Source organism: Grammomys surdaster, unplaced genomic scaffold (assembly GCF_004785775.1).
Source record: "Grammomys surdaster isolate TR1022 unplaced genomic scaffold, NIH_TR_1.0 125946, whole genome shotgun sequence".
NCBI classification, from domain to species: Eukaryota; Metazoa; Chordata; class Mammalia; order Rodentia; family Muridae; genus Grammomys; species Grammomys surdaster.
Window position 1 is genome coordinate 367,280 of NW_021620768.1, and position 19,347 is coordinate 386,626.

Genomic DNA, 19,347 nt, shown 5'->3' on the forward strand with positions numbered 1-19,347 from the left:
AATCAGCCTGTAGGAAACTAGGTAGCTAATAGAGAAAACCCCAATTCTTAAGATCACTGTCCTACATAGACATGTATCTGGAATAGGTGCACCCCTCGTGGTACACCTTAGTATTACAATAATATGAGGAATTGGCTCAGCCTGCCCAAAGGACACTGATCAAGATACTATCAAAAGCATCTAATATGATGCACCAGGAATGGAAAATATACAACAGTTCTCGGATTATCAAAAGTCAATAAGGAACTCACGCAATAGGACTTCACATACATAATCTAATTGATAAACTAATTGTCTTAAAAGACACAAGATACATTTGGTGTTAAGTTCTGGAATTCTGGACAGCTACAAGCTCAAGAATCTACCAATCATAATGGGGTTAGATACCTGTTATAATTACTCTCAAAGTATACCATTGTAAGATTATATAGAAAATGGAATTATGAAGCTCATCATTGAAAATAAAGATGATACACCACCCACTGATAGAGGTAGAGTGTCTTGGCCAATAGTTTACACACTAGCCATGTGGTTCTGTGGACTTGGCCATCTAAATGTGGGATTCCCAGATGCAGTACCTTTAGGTACCAATGATATGGTCAAACTAAACAAGCTGACAGTTTGACTACACTCATAAAGCTTTGTCAAGGCTTTAAAATATGTCTTCACATAAGTATTATGCATGTTCCTTGGATGTAGTAGAAAGATTGATCCTGTTTTTTTTAATCCAATCTGTTAGTCTGTGTCTTTTTATTGGAAAATTAAGACCATTGATGCTGAGAGCTATTAATAGCAGTGTAAGTAGATTCCCACTGTCTTGTTGCTGTAGCGTGGGTTCCTCTTCTTATATTTTACTGTTCTCGGGTTATTCATGACTAAACCTCTGAAAATGTAAGTAAGCCGCAATGGAATATTTTCCTTATAAGATTTGCCATGGTCATGGTGTCACTTCACAGTAGTAGAACACTAAGGTAGGTTCTTAATGTATTCGTTATTGCTAATTTGAAGGCCTTGTGCTTCAGGTATATTGAATTTCTTGGGGCTTATTGTTACAGTTTCTGGTGTCTACTAAAGACATATTTTCCTGGTTGTTGTTGATTGTGTTTTTATGCTGGTATAGGAGTATTGAAATTTTCCTTCTAGTGACTTCTGTAGATATGGGTTTGTAGATGTAGATTGCTTAAATATGTTTTTTTCATGGAATGCTTTTTTTTCTTCATCTATTTTGATTGAAAGTTTTGCTCTGTAGAGTATTTTAGACTGGCTTTTATGCTTTTTTAGAATTAATTAAAAAAAAATCTATCTAGGCCCTTCTGACTTTTAGTGTCCCCATTGAGAAGTAAAGTGTTTAACAGATCTGACTTTTATGTTACTTGGTCTTTTTTCTTTGCAGCTTTGAATATTCTTTTTTCATTCTGTATGCTTAGTGTTTTCATTATTATGTGCCATTGGGACATTTTTTTCCTGGTCCAGTCTATTTGCTATTCTGTGTGTTTTTTCATCTGAATAAACTCTTATTTCTTTAGGAAAATTTTCCTCTATGATTTTAATTGGAAATATTTTCTGCACCTTTAGCCTGGATTTCTTCTCCTTCCTCTGTTCCTATTATTTGTAGATCTGGTCTTTTTGTAGTGTCCCACATTTCCTGTATGTTTTTGCCTGGATTTTTTTTTTTTTTTAGATTTAACAATTTTTCTTTGACTGAGGTATCCATTTCTTCATCTGCTCTTCAGTGCCTGAGATTTTCTTTCTCATTTCTTGTGTTCTGTTGATGAGGCTTGCCTCTGAGGTTCCCCTTCAATTTCCTAAAATTTTTGTTTCCAGTTTTACCTCAGTTTTGGTTTTCTTTAGTGATTCCTTTCTAATTTAATGCCTTGAACTGTTTTCTTCATTTAATTCCACTGTTTGCTTATGTTTTCATGGATTTCCTTAAGGGAGTCATTCATATCTTCTTTAACATAAGTAGTGGTTTGAGTAGGAATGTCCCCCATAGATTCATATAGTTGAATGCTTAGTCCTCATGGAGTAGTGCTACTTGGAAGGATTAGAATGTGTGGTCTTGTTGGAGTACATGTAGCCTTATTGGAGGAAGCATGTCACTGGGGGTGTGCTTTGAGGTTTCAGATGTCCAAGCCAGGTCTAGAAGCTCTATCTTCCTGCTGCTAGTTGATCTGGATGTAGAACTCTCAGCACAATGTCTGGCTGCATGCTGCCATGCTTCCTGCCATGTTAAAAAATGACTAAACCTCTGAAAATGTAAGTAAGCCACAATGGAATATTTTCCTCATAAGATTTGCCATGGTCATGGTATCATTTCACAGTAGTAGAACACTAAGGTAGGTTCTTAATGTATTCGTTATTGCTGATTTGAAGGCCTTGTGCTTCAGGTATATTGAATTTCTTGGGGCTTATTGTTATAGTTTCTGGTGTCAACTAAAGACATATTTTCCTGGTTGTTATTGATTGTGTTTTTATGCTGGTATAGGTATCTGGTTTGGGGATGATTTTAATTCTAGCTGTAAATATCTGGCCTTATTTTTTTTGGGTAGGTTTTTCATTCCTTGGTCTCTATAACCCTTCCTGGATCTTAGGAGATTGTGCTAGGTATGGGTTGCTGGTAGGGAATGCTTCTGAGACCCTGTCAGGCATGGCTACTGGGAATCCTTGTAGAATATATGCATTGGGAGCTGGCATGAAGTAACATGGATGGACTAGAAGGGGGAGGGCTCATAACCCACAGGATGGAGGAAAGGTGAGTTGTCCAAGAGGATCTGTGGAGTCTCAGGGAGAAGAGGAGAGAGAAATGACAGGCCTCTGTAGGTGGTCTGTTCTAGGTCTGGGGATGAGGCTGGAATGGACAATGGAGGATAAGAAGGAGAGTGAAGATAGCCTACCTGATTCCCTGTCTGTGTGAGCAAGGTTTTCAGGGAGAGAGTGCCTCTGGTGCTAGAGACTGAGACAAAGGGATGGGATGAGGGAGGAAGGCTGTGGTTGAAGGTCTGTGCAGTCCCCTGGGAATGGGGCCATAAAACTTTGTGATTTTTATGACAGGGTCTCACTCTGTAGAACTATCTGACCAAAAAGTCACAATATAGAGGTTAGCCCTGAACTAACAGAGACACAATTGCACTTGCAGGGATTAAATTGTACTCAGGTGACAGCATATGCTGGCAAGAATGTGGAGAAAAAGGAACGCTCCTCCATTTCTGATGGGATTGCAAACTGGTACAACTACTCTTGAAATTAATCTGGAGGTTTCTCAGAAAATTGGATGTAGATCTACCTGAAGACCTGGCATATCACTCTTGGGCATATATCCAAAAGATATCTTACCATGCTAAGGAGGCACGTGCTCCATTATGTTCATACCAGCTTTATTCGTGGTAGCCAGAAGCTGGAAACAACCCAGATGTCCCATAGTGGAAGAATTAATACAGAAAATGTGGTACATTTACACAATGGAGTACTGCTTAGCTATTAAAAACAAGGACATCACGAATTATGCAGGCAAGTGGATGAAACTAGAAAATATCATCTAGAGTGAGTTAACCCAGACCCAAAAGAACATACATGGTATGTCCTCACTGATAAGTGGATATTAGCCCAAAAATTCAGAATACCCATGATATAACTCACAGACCATATGAAGCTTAACAAGAAGGAAGGCCCAGGTGTGGATGTTTCAATCTCACCTAGAAGGGGGAACAAAATAATTACAAGAGGCAGAGGGAGGGTTGGATCTGGGTGGAAGAGGGGAGGGAGAGGGAAAATGTAGAAATATACAGCAGTGTGGGGTGAGGAACGAGGGGGGGGCACTATGAAAGTCCCAGACACCAAGAATGTTGGAGGTTCCCAGGATCTAGTGGGGATGACATTAGTCGAAATGTCCAACAGTGGGGAGATAGGACCTGAAGCGACTACCTACAGTATATCAACATAGCCCCCAGTTGAGGGATGGGGACACCCACCTATCTCAAAAATTTTAACCCAGAATTGTTTCTGTCTAAAGGAAATGCAGGGATAAAAATGGAACAGAAATTGAAGGAAAGGCCATCCAGTGACCGTCCCACCTTGGGATCCATTCCATCTACAGACACTAAACCCCAACACTATTGCTGATGGCAAGATGTGCTTGCAGACAAGAGTCTGGCATGGCTGTCCTCTGAGAGGCTTTACCAGTACCTGACCAGTACAGATGTGAGTATAGATACTCACAGCCAACCATTGGACTGAGCCAGGAAATCCCAATGCAAGAGTTAAGGGAAAGACTGAAGGAGCTAAGGAGGATTGCAACAGCATAGAAAGAACAGCAATAACTAATCGAACCCCTCAGAGCTCCCAGGGACTAAGCCATCAATCAAAGAGCATACATGGGCTGGTTCATGCTCCCCACCCCACCCCTACATATGTTACAGAGGACTGCCTTGTTTGGCCGAAGTGGGAGGGGATGTACTTGGTCCTGTGGAGGCTTGATGCCCCAGAGAAAGGAAATACTAGAGGGGTGAGGTGGGAGTGGGTGGGTGGGTGGGCGAGCACAATTTTAGAGGCAAAGGGGAGTGAGGATGAGATGAGGGGCTTGTGGAGTGGAGACTGGGAAGGGGGCACCGTTTGAAGTGTAGATAAATAAAATAATTAATAAAAATATTCACTTGAACTAAACAAGTTAGAAAAGTGTGTTCCAAAAACTTACTTACTAAATCAAATGGATTGTCAATTTTCAAAGTATTGGCCTGGCGCTGGATCTGATCCCTCACAACACATACCCCAGTTGCAGCTTGACCCCCAGGTATTCAGACACATCCAGCTTCACAGATGAGACCTTAAATCCCGCCCAGAGACACTGGGAACCCTAGGGCCCTGGGAAGCAGATTCCACCCAGTCTGATATCAGGGTGCCTTCACCTGTGCACATCTAGAACAGAAACTTGATTTCACACAGCACACACACGAGTGGCAGCTCGCCCCCCCCAGCTCCCCAGGATCACAATATCACAAGAAGGACAGGCTCCAATCAGAGATAGGGAGGCCAGATAACACCAGAGATCGCCTGATTGTGAGAGGCAAGCTTAAGAACATAAGCAACAGAAACCAATTTGACTTGGCAGTGTCTGAACCCAGCTCTCCCACTAGAGCAAGTCCTGGATACCAAAATACACCCTTAAAACAAGATTCATATCTAAACTCTCATTTCATGAAGATGATAGAGGACATAAATAATTCCCTTAAAGAAATGCAGAAGAATACAAGTAAACAAGTAGAAGCCCTTAAAGAGGAAACATAAATCTCTTAAAGAAATACAGGAAAACACAATCAAACAGGTGAAGGAATTGAACAAAACCATCCAGGATCTAAAAATGGAAGTAGAATCATTAAAGAAAACTCAAAGGGAGACAGCCCTGGAAATGGAAAACCTAGTAAAGAGATCAGGAGTCACAGATGCAAGCATCACTAACAGAATACAAGAGATAGAAGAGAGAGTCTCAATGGCAGAAGATACAATACAAGACATAGACACAACAGTAAAGGAAAATACAAAAATCAAAAAACTCTTATCTCAAAACATTCAAGAAATCCAGGACACAATGAAAAGACCCACCCTGAGAATAATAGGTATAGAAGAAGGTGAAGATTCCCAACTCAAAGGGTCAGCAAATATCTTCAGCAAAATTATAGAAGAAAACTTTCCTAACCTGAAGAAATGCCCATAAACATACGAGGAGCCTCCAAAACACCAAACAGATGTTCCTCTTGTCATATAATAATTAAAACTCCAAATGCACAGATAATGGAAAGAATATTGAAAGCGGTAAGGGAAAAAGATCAAGTAACATATAAAAGCAGACCTATCAGAATTACACCAGACTTCTTACCAGAGACTATAAAAGCCAGAAGAGACTGGACAGATGTCATACAGACCCTAAGAGATTAAAAACGGGTATGCTAGCCCAGGCTACTATACCCAGCAAAACTTGCAATTACCATAGATGGAGAAACCAAAGTTTTTCAAGACAAAACCAAATTTAAACAATATCTTTCTACTAATCCAGCCTTACAGAAGGTAATAGAAGGAAAAGTCCAACACAAGGAGGGAAACTACACCTAAGAAATAACAAGAAATTAATCTTTTCTCATCAAACCCAAAAGAACAGAAAGACACAAACATAATTCCAACTCTAAGAACAAAAATAACAAGAAGCAATGATCATTGGTCCCTAGTATCTCTCAAAAATCAATGGACTCAATTCCCCAATAAAAAGACATAGGCTAACAGACTGGATACATAAACAGGATCTAGTATTTTGCTGCATACAGGAAATACACCTCAGAGTCAAAGACAAACATTCCCTCAAAGTAAAAGTATGGGAAAAATTTTCAAGCAAATGGTCCCAAGAAACAAGCTGGAGTAGCCATACTAATATCCACAAAATAAACTTTCAACCAAAAGTTATAAAAAATATATATGGGGAAGATCACTACATACTTATCAAAGGAAAAATAAACCAGAATGAACTCTCAATTCTGAACATCTATGCCCAAAATGCAAATGCATCCTCACTTGTAAAAGAAAGGCTACTAAAGTTCAAAACACATATTGAACCTCACACAATAATAGTAAGACATTTCAACACCCCACTCTCACCAATGGACAAATCATGGAAACAGAAACTAAACAGAGACACAAAGAAACTAAAAGAAGTTATGAACCAAACGGATTTAACAGATATCTATAGAACATTTCACCATAAAACAAAAGAATATACCTTTTTCTCAGCACCTCATGATACCTTCTCCAAAATAGACCATATATTCAGACACAAAACAAACCTCAGCAGATATAAGAACATTGAATTAATCCCACATGTTCTATCGGACCACCACAGACTAAGGCTGGACTTCAATATCAACAAAAACAACAGAAAGCCCACATACATGTGGAAGCTGAACAATTATCTACTCAATGATAACTTGGTCAGGGAAGAAATAAAGAAAGAAATAAAAAAACTTTTTAGAATTCAATGAAAATGAAGGCACAACATACCCAAACTTATGGGACACAATGAAAGCAGTGCTAAGTGGAAAACTCAAATCTCTGAGTGCTTCCAAAAAGAAACTGGAGAAAACATACACTAGCAGCTTAACAGCTCATCTGAAAGCTCCAGAACAAAAAGAAGGAAATATACCCAAGAGGAGTAGAAGGCAGGAAATAATCAAACTCAGGGCTGAAATCAACCAAATAGAAACAAAAAGAACTATACAAAGAATCAACAAAACTAGGAGCTAGATCTTTGAGAAAACCAACAAGATAGATAAACCCTTAACCAGACTAACCAGAGGGCACAAGACAGTATCCAAATTAATAAAATCAGGAATGAAAAAGGAGACATAACAACAGAAACTGAGGAAATTTAAAAAATCATCAGATCCTACTACAAAAGTCTATGCTCAACAAAACTAGAAATCCTGGATAAAATGGATGAATTTCTAGACAGATACCAGGACCAAAGTTAAACCAGGATCAGATAAATCATCTAAACAGCCACATAGCCCCAAAGGAAATAGAGGCAGTCATTAAAAGCCTCCCAACCAAAAAGAGCCCAGGACAAGAGGGTTTTAGAGCAGAATTCTATCAAATGTTCAAAGATCTAATACCACCGGGTGGTGGTGGCGCATGCCTTTAAACCCAGCACTTGGGAGGCAGAGGCAGGTGGATTTCTGAGTTTGAGGCCAGCCTGGTCTACAGAGTGAGTTCCAGGACATCCACAGCTATACAGAGAAACCTTGTCTCGAAAAACCAAAAAAAAAAAAAAAAAAAAAATCTAATACCAATACTCGTCAAACTATTCCAAAAAATAGAAACAGAAGGAACACTACCCAATTCTTTTTATGAAGCCACAGTTACTCTGATACTGAAACTACAAAAAGACTCAACACAGAAAGAGAACTACAGACCAATTTCCTTTATGAATATTGATGCAAAAATACTCAATAAAATTCTCACAAACTGAATCCAAGACCACATCAAAACGATCATCCACCATGATCAAGTAGGCTTCATCCCAGGATGCACTGAGGGTTCAATATCTGGAAATCCATCAATGTAATCAAATATATAAACAAACTCAAAGAGAAAAACCACACGATCATCTGATTAGTTGCTGAAAAGGCCTTTGACAAAATACAACACCCATTCATGTTAAAAGTATTGGAGAGATCAGAAATTCAAGGTGCATACCTAAATATAATAAAAGCAATATGCATGTAACCAATAGCCAACATCAAACTAAATAGGGAGAAACTCAAAGCAACCCCACTAAAATCAGGGACTAGACAAGGCTGGCCACTCTCTCCCTACTTATTCAATATAGTACTTGAAGTTCTAGCCAGAGCAGTTAGACAATAAAAAGATCAAAGGGATATAAATTGGGAAGAAGGAAGTCAAGTTATCAATATTGCAGATGATATGATGGTATGCGTAAGTGACCCCAAACATTCTACCCGAGAGCTTCTAAAGCTGATAACTTCAGCAAAGTGGCTGGATATAAAATTAACTCAAACAAATCAGTAGCCTTCCTCTACTCAAAGGATAAAAGGGATAAGAAATAAATTAGGGAAACAATACCCTTCACAATAGTCACAAATAATATAAAATACTTTGGTGTGACTCTAACCAAGCAAATGAATGATCTGTATGACAAGAACTTCAAGTCTCTGAAGAACGAAATCAAGGAAGATCTCAGAAGATGGAAAGATCTCCCATGCTCATGGAATGGCAGGATTAATATAGTAAAAATGGCCATCTTACCAAAAGCAATCTACAGGTTCAGTGCAATCCTCATCAAAATTCCAACTCAATTCTTCATAGACTTAGAAAGAGCAATTTTCAAATTCATTTGGAATAACAATAAACCTAGGATAGCAAAAACTATTCTCAACAATAAAAATTCTTCTGGGGGAATCACCATCCCTGACCTCAAGCTATACTATAGAGCAATAGTGATAAAAAAAACTGCATGGTATTGGTACAGAAACAGGCAAATAGAACAATGGAATAGAGTAATGGAATAGAATTGAAGACCTAGAAATGAACCTACACACCTATGGTCACTTGATCTTTGACAAAGAAGCTAAAACCATTCAGTGGAAAAAAAAGACAGCATTTTCAACAAATGGTGCTGGTTCAACTGGTGGTCTGCATGTAGAAGAATGCCAATTGTTCCATACCTATCTCCTTGCACAAAGCTCAAGTCCAAGTGGATCAAGGACCTTCACATAAAACCAGATATAGTAAAACTAATAGAAGAGAAAGTTGGGAAGAGCCTGGAATAATTGGGCACAGGGGAAAACTTCCTGAACAGAACAGCAATGGCTTATGTTTTAAGAGCAACAATTGACAAATGGGACATCATAAAATTGAAAAGCTTCTGTAAAGCAAGGGACACTATCAATAAAACAAAACAGCAACCCACAGATTGGAAAAAGATATTTATTAACCCTACATTCAATAGAGGGCTAATACCCAAAATGTACAAAGAACTCAAGAAGGCAGACTCCAGAGAACCAAATAACCCTATTAAAAAGGAGAGTACTTAGCTAAGTAGAGAATTCTCAACCAAGGAATTTCAAATGGCTGAGAAACATTTAAAGAAATGTTCAACATCCATAGTCATCAAGGAAATGCAAATCAAAATAACTCTGAGATTTCACCTCACACCAGTCAGAATGGCTAAGATAAAGAATGCAGGTGACAACAGATGCTGGTGAAGATATGGAGAAAGAGGAACACTCCTCCGTTGTTGGTGGGATTGTTAAGTACAACCACTCTGGAAATCAGTCTGGTGGTTCCTCAGAAAATTCATGTAGTATTGCCTAAGGATACAGCTATACCACTCCTGGGCATATACCCAGAAGATGCTCCAACATATAACAAGGACATATGCTCCACCATGTTTATAGCAGCCTTATTTATCATAGCCAGAAGTTGTAAACAATCCAAATGTCCCTCAACAGAAGAATGGATACAGAAAATGTGGTACATATACACAATGGAGTACAATGCAGCAATTAAAAACAATGACTTCATGAAATTCACAGGCAAATAGATGGAACTAAAAAATATCATTCAGAGTTAGGTAACCCAGACACAAAAGAACACACAAGGTATGTACTCATTAATAAGTGGATACTAACCCAAAAGCTCACAATGCATATGATACAACCTATAGACCATATGGAGAGGAGAGTTAAAGGAAGATCAGGGGGTGGATGCTTCAGTCCTGCACTTAGGGGGGAACAGGACAATTGTGGGAGATAGGAGGAGAGGGGGACAAGGGAGGGAGAAAGGAGGAGGAGGAAATAAATGTGGCAGTATCAGTATCTGGAGGAGACTTGAGAGAGGTACACAGGGTCAGGAAATCAAATAAAAATAGATAGCAGGGAGGATGAGGAACTGGGGATAGCCACTTGTGGGTCCCAGACGGCAGAGAAGTGTGAGGCTCCCAGGACTCAATGGAATTGACTTTAGCTGTAATGCACAGAGACGGAGGAAACAGAACCTGAAGAGACCACCTCCAGTAGGTAGGAACAGCCCCTGGTAGAGGGATAGAGCTACCCACTCATCTCAAAGTTTTTTTTTAACCCAGAAATGTTTCTGTCCTAAGGAAGAACGGGAACAAAAAATGAAACAGAAACTGAAGGAAGGGCCAACCAGAGAATGGCCCCATCATGTCTGGATATACCATATCTGCAGACACCAAATCCAACACTGTTGTCCTGGTCAAGAGACGCTTGCAGACAGGAACCAAGTATGGCAGTTCCTGGGGAGGTCTGGACAGCAACTGGCCAAAGTAGAGGCAGCTGCTTGGAGCCAACCATCAGGCTGAACTCAAGGAACTTGGTGGGGGAGCTGGCAGAAGGCCTGGAGGAGCAGAGGGGGACTGCAACCCCATTGGAAGAACAACATAGGCTGGACTGACTACCCAGTTCTCCCAGAGACTAGACCACCAACCAAGGAGTGTACCTGGAGGGATCTTTGGCTCCAGATTCATATTTAGCAGAGAATAGCTTTACCTGACAGCAATGGGAGGGGAAGCTCTTGGTCCCAAGGAAGTTTGCTGCCCCAAAGTAAGCGGATGCTGGAACAGTGGGGAGGGAGAATATGGGTAGGTGGGGGACACTCTCATACGGCAAAAGGGAGGGGAGGGCAAATATGGGATGGGGGAGTGTCAGAGGGGTAACCGGGAAGTAAGATATCATGGGATTGGGGGGGGTTGGTGGAGAGGGTAGCCAGGTATATCATTTGAGATATAAACAAATGGAATGATTAATAAAACTTTTAAAGAAATTTCAAAGTATTTTAAAATAAAATGTATACTGCTTATTATATTAATATCATATACTTCCTTTTATATCACAAATAACTTAATCCAGGCAAACAAGAGTAAAGACCATTACACAAATTCTTTGGTCAAATTATTGAAGTTTTATTTTCTGTTAGGTAGGGCTATCTCCCTGACGCAGGGTTTGAAAAACTAGCATTGAACACAGGCGAGAGTAGGTTTGTATAGCCTCCTAAAACTGCAAGACTCTGGGGTTTTCATGGCTTGGGGGATTTCTGGAGGAACTTTGGTTACAAAGGAACTTGACTTATTATTTCAAAATTATTTGGAAGAACATCTTATCAGAGTGGATGTCAGGGTATAGGGTATGGAACATGTCGAATTCTAGAAGATAGGCCAAGACCTGTTCAAATCCAAGTTTTATAGAAAATAAAAATGAACTTATTTTGACCTCATAATAAGGTGTCTTCTACTCTGAAGATAGAGTCAGGCTGCTCCATCAATAACCTCTTGAAAGGAGCCCAGAGCCTTGGCTGTGCTGCAGCTTCCAAAGGCCTTTCAGTAAAGTACCAGCCTGGGCCTTAACATTCCTAATATTTCAACACATTTTAGTATTCAGAAACAATATCTTCTCTTCATAGTGGGTTTTGTTTATTTGTTTGGTATTGTTTTCTGCTTTTTTTAACGTATGAGAAGAAATTTAAGGTATAAGAAAAAGTTTCATTTTGAAGAACGGAAGATTTAATATCACAGAAACAAATTTTCTTCACAAGCTTTTAGAAAATTGCCACTGGTGGAAATTTGTAACGTATTATACTTTTATAACACTAGTGTGTAAATGGTTTTAAATGAGATGAGTGAGTATGTAATAGCTAGCATTTCCAGTTGTTCTTAGATTTCTAATAACCAAACCACTGCTCTTTTTTTCTATTTGCATTATGTGTTAACTGACACTCGTTAGAATATGGAAGTGTCCTGGTAACACACTAAAGTTGTTTCTCCTCAAGGGAAAATTGGTGTTTGTGATAAAGGTCATAAGTTCACTTATAATATGCTGTAAATTAAAAGAACACACAGGGAAAGCAACTTAGAAACTTTCTATTTGAAGGTGTGTGTGTGTGTGTGTGCGTGTGCGTGTGTGTGTGTAGGGTGAGTGGGGCAAAGGGCACCCTCCCTCTAACATCAGTAAAAGCACAAAAAGGCCTTCAACCCAAGCATAGGAAACATTCTCTGAAAATTTACTGAACACACCTGCCCTAGCACACCTGCACTGAACACTCTTGCTTCCCATGCACACGGAAGCAGAGAAATGCACATTCATTAACACAAGAAAACAGAGGTTTTCTTTGCTGCTACACTGTTCTCCTCCCTGACTTTCAGTTTCCAGTTACAGCATGACCAATCTGAGGCTAGCCATAGGCCTCCTTCTGCCTTACCTTCCCTGGCGTGTTCCCTCTCCCTCTCCTCCCTCTCCCTCTCCTTCTCCCTGTCCCTCTGCCTCTCCCTCTCTGTCTCTGCATCTTTCTCTCTCTCTCCATCTCTCCCTCTTTCTTTCTCTCTCTGTCTCTCCCTCTCTTGCTCTCTGCCTCTCTTTTGCCAGCACACTGGCAAATTGATCCATCAAGTTTCCGAGGCACTCCTTTGCTCATTTTAGAACCTACTTTTTGGGATTCCAACACAGATTAAAAACCAACAGCTCTTTAGGAATCCTCTAGGACTCTAGCACTGATTGGAACTCCTGACATGTCTAATCTCATGGACTGAACACTACTAGATTCTTGGCCTTTCCATCAGGAGACACCCAAGACCACAGCCTATAAACAATTCTCATACATCTGCCTTTAATATGTATTCCACCAGTTCTATCCCTTTAGAGAATCCTGACTAATACAGGTGACTCTGGGTGTTGCTGGCACATGCCTTTAATGCCAGTACTCAGAAGGCAGAGGCAATATTTCTCTGAGTTCAAGGCCACAGAATGAGATAGCCAGGTCTACACACACACACACATACACACAAACCTGTCTTAAAAAAATAAAATAAAACAAAACTAACTGAAACCAGATCAAACAGCAACAACAATAACAACAACAAAAAATTTCTAAAGCTAACTAGTAACTAGTTATACTATTTTATAATCTGAAAGAAAAGTTAACAGCTCTTCCTTGCCTGAGTCCATGTAATGGACTGAATATACTTGCCCAAAGGAGTGGCACTATTAGGAGGTGTGGCATTGTTGGAGGAAGTGTGTCACGGTGGGAGTGGCTTTGAGACCCTTCTTCTAGCTGCCTGTGAGACAATCTTCTGGTTTCCTTCAGAACAAGATGTAGAACTCTCAGTTCTTTCTCCAGCACCTTGGGATCCATTTTGGATACAACTTATAGCAATGTTTGAGAGAAATAACCCAAGGAGAGTAGGGTTCTTTTTTTTTTTTTCAACCAAATAGATATATACTGTGACTCATTTTAAAATACTGTTACACCAAGTAAAACCCTAGGATTCCTTTTCATCTTATACCCTACTTTTATTTTAAAGAGAACATATTTTTCAGTCATTAATGCAAATTTTCAATAGAGACTGTGCCCTAAACTTATGATAATGATATTTAAAACAAACATTTTAAAAAGAGCCACAAACTACAAGGTTATCATTAGTCAACAGGTTTGTAAACAACATAGCAAACATTTGCAAATATTTTAGTTTACATTTTAAAATCTGTGTGTCTCACACATACATACAAAATCCATTTTTTTCTAGTTATCTTGAAAAATACAAAGTACAGCCATGTTGGTGTTGGACTTTACACTTGCCAAAAACCCCAAAGCATCTGTTTGGATAGGAGATGTGCTTTATAGTTCAGTGCAAATTCCATAAAATACTACCCACAGCTTGTTTCTGGCAGGTATGCACATTTGAAGTTGTGTTTGTTCTGAACTACCCAAGTGTATAAAACAATTAAAAAACTAATTTCTTATAATTAATATTTAAAAAGTGAACTGGTTGCTCTTCACTTTTTCAAGATTCCTCTCCTTCATCCTCAGTTCCTGAGCAGACCAGGACTGAAGTCCTAGAACCTGGAAGTTCTGAATTTCAGGAGAGGCAGATCTTAGGAAGAGTCACAGGATGTCTTGATAGGTGCTGGAAGAAGAGAGAGGACTTTAGGAGAGAAAAGGAAGGAATAAACCGAGGGATGTTGAGGGAAGGGACACATGTACTTGGAAGACTTACCATCTCTTTTTCCTGATATAGAAGGCTATGGCACACAACAATAGAACGAGTATTGCTACTATCAAGAAGATCAGGCCCATGGATACTTGTCCTGCACCTGGTTTGGAAGAATACAATGTATCTCTCAACAAGGAACCTGTCCCAGTTTCAAGTTCCCTATTTTAATTTAAAGTATATTCTTGTTATTCCTCATGAGTTTAGATTGACCATTTCTTGTCAGGATCTGGCTACATGCTATGCAAACAGGTATGAACTGTCTACCTCTAGCCCTTTTTGCCTGAATCTCGACGGTTACCCTCCCTTAGCATCAACACCTTCATTCTTAAAGTCAGAACAACAACACTTGCGACAAAGCTAAGTGACAAGCTCAAATGAAGCACAGGCAACAAAGTGGCCAGAGCTCCCCCAGGACACACCCAGATTACTACAGCTATGTCTTGGGCCTAGGTCCTCTCCACAGGGGAATGGATCTTCCTGAACATTTTTATTTGCCAATGACTTCTGGATCTTTTGAGTTTCTGGGTCTTCTTTCTTCTTATATACAGGGCATCTTATCTCAAGCCTTTTGAGGTTCCATTTTTATTTAGAATTCTGTCCTGTCTCTTCTATCATAGGGGCTTCATCTCTGAAACTAGGCTCCTTCAACTCTCACTCCATGTTTGAAGGCCCCCTCTACTCACTGGCAACCCAGGCTACAGCTCTTTCTTACCCCAGTAGAGGATGATATCCTGCCCTCCTAGACTGCTGTGCTTCACCCTGCAGGCCAGGCCAGCTACCTCTCCAGCCTCCACATCCAGGGTTGCTTGAAGATACCATGTCTCATCAGCATTCGGCAGAATGTCACCTCTGTGAGTCCCCTGTTGCTCCTGGTCACCCCGCATCCACATAACCCACACAGGCTTTGGGTAGAAACCAGAGACATGACACACCAGCTTCAGATGGCCTTGTGCAGGGTTGGAGCCACTGGACAACCAGGCCACTGGCTTCTCTGTACTCACCAAGAGAATAAGAAAGAAATCTTAAAGGAGGAATTTTTATATTAGGGGCTCCAGGTCTCCTATCAAGTTCATGCTTCCCACACGCCCCCCTCTGCAGATGAAGTTGCCTGTTAGTTTAATCCATCTGTATCCCCCTGACTAGGAAGACAATCCCTGACACTTCTACCCCACTCCCTGATCTAAACCTCCTGTACCCCTCCTCTGTCCTCTAGAACAACCTGAGTTCAGCTGATACAGCCTGTCTCAAATAAGAAATGGCTCAGTTCTTATCCCCAGTGTTTATTTAAGTCAGTTTATAGAATCCAAGAGTGGCTGTCAGTAAAAAGAATAAACCTTCCAATGCCTTAATCATCTCTTCCTAGGCCTTGCCCAACCTCTACAGCTGACAGGATGGAAAAACCTAGATGGATCCAAGTGGAGAGCCAGGGTGAAAGTAGCAGGCTGACCTTGCTTCTCTAGATCTGCCTTCCCTGCCTCTAGGAGGCCACGGACAAACTGAGGGCAGGTGTCATTCAGGAGCATCTGCACCTTTTCTTTTGTCTCTTGATCACCGTTGAGCACTTTGATGGGCAAGTCTAACCAAGATGGGGCCCCTGAGACCTTCTGCCAGGTTGTTCCCTGGAATCTCACGACATATTCTCCTTGAAATGCCACATGTAAAAAGCTCTGTGAAGCATTCCCAGGGTACATTTCACAGCCAGCAGACAACTGGATCTCAATGGGATCTGTAAGGAGGAGGGGTGGAGACCAAAGAGTTAATGATTAAGGGGTTTGGAAGAAAGGAGAGGAGACTGGCATGAAGATTACAGTTAGGTGGCAGTTGAGGGAAATGATCACGGTGTCCTAGAGCAGGATCGGGCTATTTTCAGAAGGGACAAGGATTACTTCTAGACAGAAGTGACCATCGTAAGGGCAGAGAGAGAAGAGAAACTCATAGAGATGCCCACAGTTATCCAGTTGAGGTTCCGGAGCACTCTCGCCCACTGGGTTCAGAGTTCCATCCCTCCACTCACAGTTTTCTTTAGGTACCATCATTTTGACTAGTTCCTGGATGTCACTGGTAAAGCTGACTCGATAGACTTGAAACAGACGCTGCAACTTCTCCCACTGCTGGTTACTGAGCTTGCCCTGGGACCAGGGCTTCGTGAAGCTGATGGTGTCTGAATTATTACTCCAACGGTGGGTCTGCAGATCCTCCAACCAGACCACACTGTCTGTGCGGAACCAGCTTCTGTTGGCGAAGGAAGACATCTGCAGGCAGCGGAAGGTGTAATTCTTTTGCTGGACTGGAACAATGGAGAACGAAAGAACATAGCTAGTGGAGTGTGCCCAGTCTGCAGACAGATTGCAGTAGGAAAAAGCCCGGTTTTAGCTGTGCTTGCAAAGGAGAGGCAGGCTCAGTGTAGTTCTGAACTGTGCTATGCTGTGAGCCTGAGCAGTACATGTTCCTCCCACTAATTGCTGCATGCAGCGAAGCCTAGTCCAACCTCCATCTTCCTGTTAAGGCACAGAGCTTCTAGGCAGGCTCTCTCTCCCTTCCTTCTCTAGCCTGTTCTGTGAGCCCTTTTACTCACTCACCTTCAGACTGTCCCCAGACCTGTGGGAAAGCCCACAGCAACAGGCAAGGTAGGTACCGCATAGCGCCAGAGGTCTGCACAGCTCTGGGCTCTGACTTTTGTGGTTTACTCTGCTCGCCGCCCTGTATACATAGGCTCTGGGGCTTTTGGCACAGAGCCCACCAACCCAGAAGGAAGCACAGGCATGATTGGGAAATTACTCTTTTCTAAAGCCAACCCCCGTCATAGTTGAGGGTTGCAGTGCAGCTTTAATCAGAATTGCTACACAAATCACTTTTCTCAACTGTCTTTCCATTATACTAAAGAATGAGTTTGAGTCGGTTAACCTTCTCAATATCATAAGCAAGACACAAAGTTGTATTTTTGTTACAACTCCCATGTTATTAAAAATGTGAGGGGAAAAATTGAAAAAGTTTTAATTTAGGTAGCAGGGACTGTCTGCCGGTGCTCTGTTTTACACATTTGGCTCGTCCCAGATCTCCTCAAGTATCACATTAATAATAATAATAGTAATAATAATAATAATAATAGATAGGTACGTTTCTTGATAGCTTTCCTATCCCCACAGTGTCCCATGTCAGATTCTTTTTCGCCTTACCCTGGAATCTACTCCTCTTTCCTTATCTCTCCTCTGGCTCTCCCGACTCGATTTTGGGAGAGTACAGGCATATTTTATTTGTACTGTATATTGTACTATGCCACAATTTGCAAGATTCAAAGCCTTGTGGCAGTCTAATGTGAAGAAAAGGTGTAAGTGACGCGATGTGCCCACTCAAAGGGCTACCGCGCCATGAAAACCTGTGGGCGGACACCTGCACACAGGCATGTTTCCCACTCTCTCAAAGAAAGAACCTCTTGTTATTGAGAACAGAGATTAGTTTACAGGGTGTGGCCTGTGAATTTGTATGGCCATTCTCAATTTCTCACTTTTAAAACATGCAGTGCCAAAAACAGTTGCTCAAAATTTCATTTACCGTGAGAAAGGAGTTGTCCCTGGTAGCTCGGACTCCCGCACCATCCCGATACCATCTTCCTCGTTCCCTTTTAGTCCCCCCTTGTATGCTTTGCTCTGTCTTTTTGTCTTGTCTCCTAAGTGGGTTCCTTCTCTATGTCTCCACCCTTAACATCACCCCAACCTTCTGCTTCAACTATATGAAATACCTTTCACGAGAAGAAAAAGACCCATCATCTGCAGCGCCTATAGGATCATTCTGGCCCTCTGTGGCTTGCCTTGAAGCATCGGCTGGGACCCTACTCTCAGCCTCACATGCTTTCAGTCCGTTGGACACAACTTCTTCCTATGATCTCATTCACAAATAGACTCTTTGGACGAACTGTTGCCTCTGAGACCCTGCCTAATTTCCACTCAGACTTCAAACTTTAATGTTATTTTCTCAGGAGAGCCTTTTCAAGTTTCCCAAACTGTGAATAAAGGTAGGAAAGCTACTCAGCCCATCGCCACACACTGGATGCAGCTACCTTTGTGGGCCTTTTTTTTTTTCTAACCCATAGGCCTTGTAATTACAGAAATGTTAGTTTGACTCCTCTTTGTCCTTGCTATAATCAGCTGGAGGCTTGTCAGAACACCAGAATCACATTTCTGAACCCAAATTCCTCCCATTCTGCCTTCACCAACACTTCACTCCTGCTGTGCCCCACTGTTGTAAAAGTCCTGGAGGACAGGCTTCTCCCTCCAGAAGAGGAAGGGAGGTGCTCTTTGAGGTGACTCTAGTCCGCTAGACCTTATTTTACTGGATATTGCTCCCAAGAGTTTGACACGACACTGAAAAGTGCTGTTAAAAAAATAAAGGGTTAAAACAGTAATCATTTTTATTTAGTTCAAAATATTTTGGTTTATTATTACAACATAATTATATCATTTCCCTCCATCCTTTTCCTTCCTCCAACTTCTCCCATGTCACCCCTACCTGACTCATTCTCAGTTCCTTGACCTCTTCTTCATTATTGTTTTACACACACACACACACACACACACACACACGTGCGCGTGCACATGTTCTCACATATATGAACACTACTACCCTCAGTCCATTAAGTACTTTTATCAAGTAAATGATATCAGAGCTACTGCTTGTATTGAATAACCACTTAGCAGTTATTCTAAGGGGAGGGAAGAGTAGTTCTTCCATTTTCAACATCTCTTAGTTCCTTATCTAAATGTGGGGCTCCATCAGAGTTCTCAATAATC

The 19,347-nt window shown here is 41.0% G+C and overlaps 1 protein-coding gene across 2 annotated transcripts; it reads right to left on the reverse strand.

Annotated features, from left to right (window-relative positions):
• Nucleotides 1-13,834: 13,834 nt before the first annotated feature.
• LOC114609021 (antigen-presenting glycoprotein CD1d-like) lies at nt 13,835-17,472 on the reverse strand. Of its 2 annotated transcripts, none has more exons than XM_028753224.1 (6): nt 17,140-17,472; nt 16,575-16,847; nt 16,008-16,286; nt 15,273-15,551; nt 14,564-14,660; nt 13,835-14,491 (listed from the first exon to the last, which is right to left on the reverse strand). In XM_028753224.1, exons 1-6 carry the CDS (start codon nt 17,198-17,200, stop codon nt 14,452-14,454), a joined length of 1,029 nt encoding a protein of 342 aa, XP_028609057.1. In that variant the 5' UTR covers nt 17,201-17,472; the 3' UTR covers nt 13,835-14,451. The 2 variants fall into 2 exon arrangements, with proteins under 2 accessions (XP_028609057.1, XP_028609058.1); XM_028753225.1 differs by having other exon boundaries at nt 13,835-14,473; nt 17,140-17,468.
• Nucleotides 17,473-19,347: the final 1,875 nt, after the last annotated feature.

Coding starts and splice junctions, on each gene's coding strand:
- LOC114609021 (XM_028753224.1), bottom strand. CDS start 17,200: ATGCGGTACCTACCTTGCCTGTTGCTGTGGGCTTTCCCACAGGTCTGG. Junction 14,661..15,272: donor GGATATCATCCTCTACTGGG/GTAAGAAAGAGC, acceptor CTTCCAAACCAG/GTGCAGGACAAGTATCCATG. Junction 14,492..14,563: donor TATATCAGGAAAAAGAGATG/GTAAGTCTTCCA, acceptor TCTCTCCTAAAG/TCCTCTCTCTTCTTCCAGCA.